Below are 10,021 nucleotides of genomic sequence, written 5' to 3' on the forward strand. Positions count from 1 at the left end.
TATAGAAGAGAATCAACCATTCTAAAGGATACGCATACACGTCGAATTGCATTTTCATGTGACGAAAGTGTTATTTAAATCAAATTTGACTCATTGGTTGATGTTTCAAGCTTCAGCCGGAGGTATGGCTGACAGTGGCTTGCGGTTGGGGCTGTAAAATTAAACTAAATGCATAGTGGTTTGGCGGCTATGATAATTAAATGAATAGAATAAAATGTATTCAATCAAGCATGAGGAAAAAAAATTAAATAACAGCTCGTAAAAAAGGCTGCATTTCTGGTAATTTAACACAGAGGGGCGGTAGTGAATTTACGGCCGAGTGAGTCCGCTTTTAGAGTACCACAGAAGGATTGCTCGCTCACGTCACTCACGCCAACTTGAAGTTAGTTAGCACAAAGTAGCTGGTGGAGGGGTTGGAGAGTATCACGAGTGTGGTGCCTTTTGTTGCTTTTCCCTTTAAGGTAACTACATTGGAGCTGCCTACGACAGTGTGCGCGACTTTGTAGTTGTGCGTGGGAGACAAAATGTCATCTTGAAGTGACACACGTCATATTGGGTAACACGTTACGAGAGTACTGCGCTAATAAGGCTAACTGAGCTACATGTGCTAACTGGCTAACGCGTCGCTGACGTCAAACGGCGCCAAGCTTCATGAGCAGAAGTGGCACTTGTCCGGCCTAACGTCGTATTACCTACCAGTTGAACATCCATCCATCCATCTTCTAATTAACTTGTCAACGAGGGTTGCGGTTGTGCTGGAACCTATCCCAGCTGTCATCGGGCAGTAGGCGGGGGACACCCTGAAGTAGTTGCCAGCCAATCGCAGGGCACACATAGACGAACAATCATTAGCACTCACGGTCACGCCGATTGACAATTTAGAGTGTTCCGTTAATGTGGGAGGAAACCGGAGTACCTGGAAAACCGAGGAAAAAAACCCCGCAGGCACGGGGAGAACATGCAAACTCCACGCAGGAAGGCCCTAGCCGGAATAGAACCCTTCACCTCTGCACAGTGAGGCAGACGAGCAAACAATCACCGTGCCTCCCCAGTTGAACGTGTTAATATAAAATATGAATAATATCGTCTTTTTCAATCTTTCTAGTTGAGTGACTTGTAGTTCTGTTCACCTTTTTATTGTTTTCAGAGCAACAGGCAGGCAGTTACCAGCCAAGTGCAAAGCGAGTCAAATATGTTACCACGGTAACATCCCCTCTGGCCTCTGTTGCAAACGTTAAACGTAATTTTCGGGCAATTCCACATATGGCTTGACGGCATGATTTCTCTCAAAGTACAGGTAATCGTTAAATTTTGTGATAAACTTATGTTGCTAACAAATGTGCTATTGTGTCTTGTCAATCAATTACATTTAAACCCCACTGTCCTTTAAATATTAACGTTGAAGAAATGCACAAGAGTGCAGTCACATTGCAATAGGAGATCCTCCCATAAATAATACATTCCAGAGTCAGGCTTGCCATCATGAAACCTTCAACTGTTCATGCAATGTTTTATGACATGCGTTTAAGAGTCATACAAATGTAAAAATTAGTCAAAACTGTGAAACACTCACGAGTTATTTCGCGCTTTCTCATCAACAGGAGGCAAAAAACATTCGTGCAAATGCACCAACCAGGCAAATGTTCCCATATGATCGGAAACATAATTTTAAGATTTAAGAGCCACACGATTGTGAGCGCAGAAACACCTCCACATCATAAATACAAAACAATTCAATGAAAAACAAAAAGTAAGGCACTGAGTGAACAGACAACCACCTTTATTCTTTTCTAGCAACTCTTTTTGAGATGACTGGTTCATCAAATTGTTTTTCTTCCTGGCTAGTGTTAAACGATGCGGCGCGGGGACCATGTGTCGCATGCGTTCCAGGCCCCGGTGGACGTCCACGCCAGCGCCGATGGCCAGGTTTACATGTTCAAGAGTAAAGCCAACGGCACAGCTGTGTCATCGGATGAGGAGGAAGAGGACGAGTTGGAGGAGCTGGGCCTGACGGAAATAAGACCTCGGGCATTCCAAGAGTTGGAGCAGGACAGGCTGGGGAGTTTTCACCTGCTGGAACGTGACGTGTTGGACGGCGACAATCTCAATAAACTGGCCTTGCAGTACGGATGCAAGGTAGGGGAGTGATATAGGGCGACAGCCAGCAGATATTTTTAGAATAAAATATTTTGCCGATCATCCCACCGATTTAAGCAAAATGAAATTTGGTTTTGCCTGTTCAAACAATCATGTGCGTGTGAGGTGCGGTCATTAGTTTTGTCCATTTGGGGTCGCCATTCTCACATACTCTACTTGTAGTATCTGTGGCTGCGAAAGTGTTGGCTTGAATTAAGGGAAGGGCAATATGAATGCTGGCAGCGTGCTTAATTTTTCCATCAGTGCGACTGAGGGCCCACATAGGACCACATACTTAACGACCAGTTGTATGAAAAAAATGCCATTTTAGATAAGGACAAAATATGTGCATGTGTGCAAAACACATGCTTTTAATATACTACTCCCTTGTGTAAAAATTACCATTCAAGGATGTCACAAGACTGCTGAACAGCAATCCGATTTTTAGAGCAGGAACTAATTTTGTGCATTTTTCGCTAAAACAGAAAATTTGAATATTACTGATGTTCTAAGTGCTGCACATTATTCCAAATCAGCAAAAATTATTCGGCCTACTCATGTTTAGGGCAGTATAAGAACCCGTCGAAGGGTGAGTCAGTTACATCTGCCATCTAGTGGTAAATAGTGATAAGACAACTTAAAACTACAGTTCATGTGAATTTGCATATTCACAGATTTTTCTGTGTGTGTGTGTGTGTATATATATATATATATATATATATATATATATATATATATATATATATATATATATATATATATATTACAGTCTATACATATTTTTTTTATTCAATCAACGTTTGAACTTCAACCAGCTTAAATTTGGTACTTCTTTTTTCGAACAGGTGGCAGACATAAAGCGTGTGAACAACCTCATGCAGGAGCAGGATTTATTTGCACTAAAAACCATCAAAATTCCCGTTCCCAAGCACAGCCTTTTAACAGAATTGGAGGCCAGCCCAAGTAACTCTTTCAAGGAAACGCCAGTCAAGCCGCAGCCAAACAGACACCAAGTGATGGACTTCCTCATCGAAGTGGACAACGACACGGAGAAGCTGATCCCGAACTCGGACGACTTTGACATGGATCTGTTGGATGGCGGTTCCAAAAGGTCCGTCGTCAAAGGGCAGAAGGGTCAGGGAGCGGACTGGGGCATCCAGTGGTGGAACGCCGTGGTGGCCATGCTGCTGATCGGCATCATCCTGCCCTTGTTTTACATCATTTACTTCAAAACGCAACACGGCGGTGAAGCCTCACCAGCAGGTGGCAGCGTCACCTCCTCCATCGCGCCTAACAGGACTGGGACCGGCTCCTTTGGTACTGGTGCACCCGAACCAGGATAGAACGCAGCGTTTGGATTTCGTGAAACTGAATATCTTGATCACGTGCAATACCCGCCTTGTTGTTGTTGGGTTTTGTTTTGTTTTTTAAGTCGCCTTTCAACAACCAGTTGCACTCATGTCAACTTAAATTCATCACCCAACAAAAGTTTTATTCTTTACTGTTACTTGTGCGATTTCACGGTAATTATTTCGTATTTTCAACCTCATTCGACACACTGAATTATCGTAGCTAATTAAAAACACATCTCTAGCGACAGTGTTCTCCACCACATTGGCAGTTCAATATTGAGTTTTATCTCCGTGCATTTTTGGTTCTGTGAAACCTTCTTTTATTTCCTGAGACTTCTTCACGGTTTTTGTGCGCTTTCCGATGACAGAGGCAGCAAACACTTGGACAATCGAAAAGTAATGCTGCGGCGCCATCTTCGTGACAAGGAACCATGTCGAAATAAGGGGAATCAAAAGCACCATCGAATAGAAAAGTAGTGCCTCGGTGCCATCCGGAAAGGTGGCTGTGACTCAGGTGCTTGAGCGCATCACCCAATGACCAAAGGGTCAGCGGTCGGTTTCTCGTCTCTGACTGCCTGCTGTTGAAGTGTCCTTAGGCAAGAGACTGAACCCTAATTTGCCCCCAGGTCGACATTAGAAATGAGAGACTTAAGACCTATGCCTTACCTGGTTAAACAACGAGGCATCAAGTATTAGTGTTGTATCACTGTAATCCACACGCACCTGATAGCCCCCAAAGGACCACATCAGTAGTCTAAAAATAGCTCGCCGTTATAATTTCCTAGAAATGTTGAACAATTTGGTGAATAGTGAACCATGGATATACAGTATGGAAAAGTTACTGTGCCTTGACTGTGTTCTAGTAAAGCGACAGTTGTGTGTTGGATCGTATGTAATGAGTCTGTGCGCTGCTGTATTTAAAGCTAATTTATGTTTTTGTGTGCGTGAGATTATTAATTTTTGCATTGTTCACCAAGGCTGGATTCACACTACGGGTTCCGAGTGACCATTTCTGATTCAAGTGGACTGTATCACTTATGCCAGGGGTGTCAAACTCATTTTTGTCACGGTCCACATTGTAGTTCCGATTTCCCTCGGAGGGCCGTTATGAATTTTGGTAAACCATAAAAATGTTTAATCCCCTCCACATCTTACATACAGCGCAAAACAAAATGATGATTCACTCATTTTAAATCAGAAGTCAAGAATAATGACTGTTATTGTGGATTACATAGGACAATTTGACATTTTGGTTCAGACTTTAGCAAGCATCATGGAACTTGACACGTGTAATTTGTTTTCGCGGGCCACATAAAATGATGTGGCGGGCCAAATCTGGCCCCCGGGCCTCGACTTTGACACCTGTGACTTATGCAATGCAATTTTTTTGGGGGTGGGGGGAATGAAACACAATTGGAAGAGGCCTTATTCCGTGCAAAAGTGTTTTTATCGACATTGGCGTGGTTCCTATCCCAAACGAGTCACTTGACACACACAGTTTAAATCCAGCCTTGTTGCTCGTGCCGAGTGGACCCGAATGGTGTGCCAAACGTGTGAACTGTGTTTCCAAAAGAACAAGGTAGTGCAATAATGGATGTGTTTCTGCATTTTAGGTTGTAACTTGATCCAATGTGGACATTATGTGTGAAATGATCACCCAAGGGTGCCTTCAACCTCTTCTGTTAAATGCAAATTCTGAAATGTACACCTTTTTTGGACATTGTAAGACTTCAGGGAGTTTTGACTACATTGTAACAGATTAGCATCAAACATAGACAAATGACAATTTTGGGGGTGATTTTCAAACTGGATTGAATCTTGACAGTGACTAATGAGTCTTTTTTTTTTTCCTTCCGAGTGTCAGCTCTCTGAGCGAAAGCACGAGCTAAGCTAAAACACGTGATCAGTTCAAGCGGCGCAAAAGACTATTTGCAATGTCACCAAGTAGTTGAAGCAAATGGATTAATTACCGGGTGGCAAGGTTTCTTGATTCCAGAGATGCAGTCTTCCCGACCATCGTCCAACTGGTAAACCAACAACGGATTCAACCAAAGTAAAAGTGACGGGGTTGTACCATGTTTGGGCAAAGCAAAGGTGCCTTTTTTACATGCTACAAGGATCTAAATTTATGATGACATTGTATAACTAGTTTAACATCCCTTTTTCAACATCGAAAATCACTGTTACATGTGATTGATTATTCATCGGATTTTATTGACTTGTGGTTTGTCTTATTTTATTTTACTTATTACTTATTTTACAGAAAATAATATCACAATAAGGGTTTTATTCCATTTCAAATAACCACTTGGCAGTTTGAATGTCTTAAAAGTATTCGTTTTATTTATTTCTTTTTATTGCAAGTAAACATGCACTCCTTCGACAAGGGGGTGGTGGGGGTGATTAGACTCATTTTTTCCTCAATGTCAGTACGTGCCACTTCTTGTACTCATTAAGTAAAACAAGACAATTCAGTTCTGATCAAGTGTAAAACACACCGTATCATCCCGGTCACATGAGTTGTGGTTCGGGTTTGCTCTTTGGGAAAAACAGAAAAATGAAAAATCTCAACCGGTACAGTTCTTTTTGTTGCCGGGTTCTAATTTGTGAGATTCACGTCCGCTTGGCGGCCGGTAAAGCGCAACTTGGTGCCAGGCCGGTGGCCCTGAGGCTCGGGGAAGATGCTTCTGAAGGTCAAGTTAATGCGGGGGCCGCGGTCATGGTATTCCTTCGCCACCTGGTGCTGAGAAGCACAAGAGGCGGCCATCAAAATCAACCGAGTGAGGCGCGGACGAATCAGGGTCAGCCAACTGACTTCCGATGGATTTTAACCACTGCATAGCCTTTCAAACGAACGGGGCTCTTGATCATTTCTGACCTTGAAGACGATGTTTGTGATTTGCAGTGTGTAACATTTATCTAACGTATGTTGGGAGTTATTGGTGAAACCTACCTGCCAGTCATCCTGCGTGGCTCCTTCCATCAAAAGCAGAGCGCCGTGACCCAGAGGAACTTTAATACGCTCCGCGTAAGTGTAGTCACCATTTTCTTCCTGTGACAAAAAATATCTCAACAAATTTTGCTTGTACACTAACACAAATTCCCACAGGATGTGATTTGAAAATCCCAGATTAGCTCAATCAATCTCAAACCTGTTGAAACATTGACACTGTAGAACAGAAACAAGATTATATGCAAACTTTTTTTTTTTTTCCAAAAAACGAATCAAACTCAAATGTTTGTGCGTGCACGTGTGTGACTGACCGGACGCGGCTTCTTGCGTAGGCTGAACACCCTGCTGTCACCCAAACTAAGCGAGGCGATGACGGGCTGCGGGCCCAGCGAGGCCTCGTCGTCGCTGTGCCAGCCGATGCTGTCGTGTCCGTCTCGGTACAAGTTGCACAGCAGCGAGTTGAAGCGCTCGCCGCCGCCAACGCCGCTTGCCTCGGAAACCGCTCGGCGAAGGTTCAACAGCAGCGGGTGCCACTAGGGGGGGATAGCGGGATAGTGGGACAAGGCAAGGTGTCAAATACTGTTGGTTGAAGTGAATTGAGAAATACACACAGGTGGCGCTTTGCCGCCATCTTGTGGTAGCAAGATACAATTACAAACATTTGGGGGGGAGGTTATACTGTATTGTGTGTGGATGCTGTGTTTGTTGGTTATGTATTCCATGTTTTTAGACCTTGGTATTGGCGGCCATGGTGGAACGAGCGTAAGTGTAGGGTAACTCTCCAAACCAGCAGGTCAGCCTGGGCTCTGCGTAGGCCTCACCTAAAGCAGTGAGGGGGAAGTGGGGGGTGGGGGGGGGGGGGGGAGGCGAGGCACAATTAGCCTTTGCAACATCATTTCAGGCACAAAATCAGGCACGTAGGAGCCGTATGAAAGGATGCATGAAAAATAAGAGCATTCATTTCTGCTCAGAAAATTGACATACACACACTGGCAACATTTGTGAAATATGAGCAATTTAGGGCATAATTACGACCATCTTATTATTATTTTTTCTTGCTTGTGATATTCTAAAATGCCTCATGGTTGAATTTTATTGGAAGAGTGAAAAGTCACAAGTTTTCAAGATTAAATGCATTTTTTCCCAAGATCAAGTCAAAATATTATTTTCAAGTCAAAGTTTAATAATGGAGGAAAGTCACATTTGAAATGAATAAAAAGAAATAGCCCCCACCAACATACAAAAAATAAATGTTCTTTATTCATGTAAAAATAAGTTTTTTTAACTCCAGTTTATTTTTGAGAAAAAAAACCTCATCAAAAAATGTTCTTTATTCCTGTAAAAATAAGTTTTTTTAAACTCCAGTTTATTCATGCTGGCATGTCAGGTTTGTGTGATGACACGTCACAATAATTTTTAATCACCCTAACTGGCCAAGATCAAAGATAGGCAAGGGTAATTGTTTTTTTTTGTTTGTTTGTTTTTATTGGTAGATTGTAGGAATACACATTTTTAAATTATACAATAATAATTTACTGTAAAAGATTTTGCACACTGCTAAGTTACACTGGTCCTAATTGTGCAATGTTGCGGTCTATGAAGGCGTTTAATACATTGAAATGTAAGCGAAACGTGAAAATGTGATGTTTTCACTCGATGAGCGTGTGGTGGTCATCATGTTGACTTTTTTATACCCACCTTGTCGGACGTTGGTCTTTTGTGACCAGGGAAGCTCTGCCAGCAGTTTACTGAATATCCAGTCGGCTTTGTCTGCTGGAAGAAAGCTGGGCACCAGTCGCAATCTGATCGCATAAGGCAAACACATATCATATTCAAGGTTTGTAGCGTGAACAAAAATGAGGGAAACAAATAAATCTACATTGAAAACAAATCTTTTTTGTTGACAAAATCAAATAAAAACGAGAGTGCCTATAAATCAACAATAATGTCCTCTTATGAAGCCAAAGAGAGCCATGGTCACAAACAGTACAAACAGTCAAACCCCAAAAGACAAAATGAAAACACTCGCAAGGAGCTGCTGTATGCCGCAACTCACGCCCAGACACTCACACGCCGACTAATCGTCCAAGCTGACCCAGACCCCTGAAGACATTCCCCTTAAAGGCACACATCTAACACAAGAACCCTTCAGTACCCATGTTTATTTTTTTAAACATTCACATCTAATTTGTTTTTTAAACAATTACAGTGCTATTTTTCTTACCTAAGCACGCACCCCAAATAATTTTTTTGAGTGGGTACACATTATTGACATTTCAATTGATTTCATTGCTTACCTTGACACACCTGAGGGTTCATGGCTGATTTCGTAATCACCTGCCTGGCTGTCGAAAGCATAATAGAAACAGAAATACATACTAGAAGTAGTATTACACAAACATTATGAGCCAGTCTACTCAAATCCAACACTTACTCAATAACTTTCTCTGGTGGTACATCTCTAACGGGCTGTGAAGAAGAGAAATACATGTCTTGTTAGTAAAGCTTCTGCTTTCAGATTCAGTTTTCTTGGAATTTCTTTTTTTTTCATGCGCAAAAAGACCTTAATGGGCTGGTGGAACTCAAAATTTGCAGATGTTATCTGCTGATGTATTCCCCAGGATGCGACAGCTGGAGTGGCATTTTGGCTGGGAGGAACTACACGGCAAATAAAAAGATGACACATTGAAGACTACAATTTTAAAGTGGGTTTGAGTGAACATAAATAATTTTAATTTGTAAGTACCTGCTGGCCTCGGTTGTTTGGGCAGTTGTTTAGCCCAGGAACCCTGCACCCGAGCACGCTGGCGTTTATCTGACATCACACCTGTTCAGGGAAAGGTTAGGGTCATCGGGGGGGATATTCAAATTTCTCGAGGTGGTGAATTTTTGGTTACCATTGCCTGTAAGATACAAACATCCATTTTATTTTATAAAATGCATTCAAGCCATGAAATGCTTTAGTATCATGAGTCTATATAGTTTATGAGTTTCTGTTTTAAACTGTGAACTACTGCAACAATTCAAGTTTTCCAATTCTCATTGAAACGCATCTCTCGATGGCGTGCATGTTACTAGAAATACACACACAAAAACGAAAGTGCCAAGTTTACTAATCCTTAAATAGTAAAATGACTTGCCTGAGAGAACAAGAACATATAATCATGAATCCAAAGGAGGTACATTTACTCATCAGCCCGGCCGGCCATTACTGATGTGTTACATCAAAATAAACTCTACCCGGAACTAAGATGTAGACGTATAGTGCCGTTTCGTTTCTTAATTTATTTTAGCTAATCTTTTTGTTAGATGTTTTTGCCACGAACATGATTGTTTTTATCTAAATGTATTTTACAAGCTCTTTTGCCTTTTATCTTTTTTTAATTGAAATGCACGAGTTTAGAAACTTTATCTGGAAATGATACACATTCTATACCGCTCTTTCCGAATGAAGCATATTTTTCTCTCGTGTAAATGTTACAAGTCGGGAATTTATATAAAATCGAAAGGAACTGCCCAAGTGCATGGTTTTACTTTAAACAATTAGATTTACTGTAAAATACAAAGTAAAGTTTACGTT

The 10,021-nt window shown here is 41.7% G+C and overlaps 2 protein-coding genes across 4 annotated transcripts; one reads left to right on the plus strand and one right to left on the minus strand.

The window, feature by feature from the left end:
* Positions 1–336: 336 nt before the first annotated feature.
* Positions 337–5,316, plus strand: lysmd4 (LysM, putative peptidoglycan-binding, domain containing 4). Of its 2 annotated transcripts, none has more exons than XM_052060519.1 (3): positions 337–461; positions 1,846–2,136; positions 2,982–5,316. In XM_052060519.1, exons 2-3 carry the CDS (start codon positions 1,855–1,857, stop codon positions 3,477–3,479), a joined length of 780 nt encoding a protein of 259 aa, XP_051916479.1. In that variant the 5' UTR covers positions 337–461; positions 1,846–1,854; the 3' UTR covers positions 3,480–5,316. The 2 variants fall into 2 exon arrangements, with proteins under 2 accessions (XP_051916479.1, XP_051916480.1); XM_052060520.1 differs by lacking the exon at positions 337–461 and adding an exon at positions 1,241–1,297.
* Positions 4,890–9,700, minus strand: alkbh3 (alkB homolog 3, alpha-ketoglutarate dependent dioxygenase). Of its 2 annotated transcripts, none has more exons than XM_052060517.1 (10): positions 9,582–9,700; positions 9,188–9,344; positions 9,005–9,099; positions 8,876–8,910; positions 8,739–8,786; positions 8,140–8,243; positions 7,174–7,262; positions 6,753–6,974; positions 6,442–6,540; positions 4,890–6,231 (listed from the first exon to the last, which is right to left on the minus strand). In XM_052060517.1, exons 2-10 carry the CDS (start codon positions 9,261–9,263, stop codon positions 6,088–6,090), a joined length of 912 nt encoding a protein of 303 aa, XP_051916477.1. In that variant the 5' UTR covers positions 9,264–9,344; positions 9,582–9,700; the 3' UTR covers positions 4,890–6,087. The 2 variants fall into 2 exon arrangements, with proteins under 2 accessions (XP_051916477.1, XP_051916478.1); XM_052060518.1 differs by having other exon boundaries at positions 9,188–9,268; positions 9,582–9,677.
* Positions 9,701–10,021: the final 321 nt, after the last annotated feature.

Source organism: Hippocampus zosterae, chromosome 3 (genome assembly GCF_025434085.1).
Source record: "Hippocampus zosterae strain Florida chromosome 3, ASM2543408v3, whole genome shotgun sequence".
Classification (NCBI taxonomy): Eukaryota; Metazoa; Chordata; class Actinopteri; order Syngnathiformes; family Syngnathidae; genus Hippocampus; species Hippocampus zosterae.

What these genes read in the sequence shown, in the direction of transcription:
- lysmd4 (XM_052060519.1), top strand. Translation starts at nt 1,855, where the DNA reads ATGCGGCGCGGGGACCATGTGTCGCATGCGTTCCAGGCCCCGGTGGAC. An exon ending in CCTTGCAGTACGGATGCAAG is followed by an intron (nt 2,137 to 2,981) that starts GTAGGGGAGTGA and finishes TTTTTCGAACAG; the next exon opens with GTGGCAGACATAAAGCGTGT.
- alkbh3 (XM_052060517.1), bottom strand. Translation starts at nt 9,263, where the DNA reads ATGTCAGATAAACGCCAGCGTGCTCGGGTGCAGGGTTCCTGGGCTAAA. An exon ending in AGTTCCACCAGCCCATTAAG is followed by an intron (nt 8,911 to 9,004) that starts GTCTTTTTGCGC and finishes TCTTCTTCACAG; the next exon opens with CCCGTTAGAGATGTACCACC. An exon ending in AAAGACCAACGTCCGACAAG is followed by an intron (nt 7,263 to 8,139) that starts GTGGGTATAAAA and finishes TCACTGCTTTAG; the next exon opens with GTGAGGCCTACGCAGAGCCC.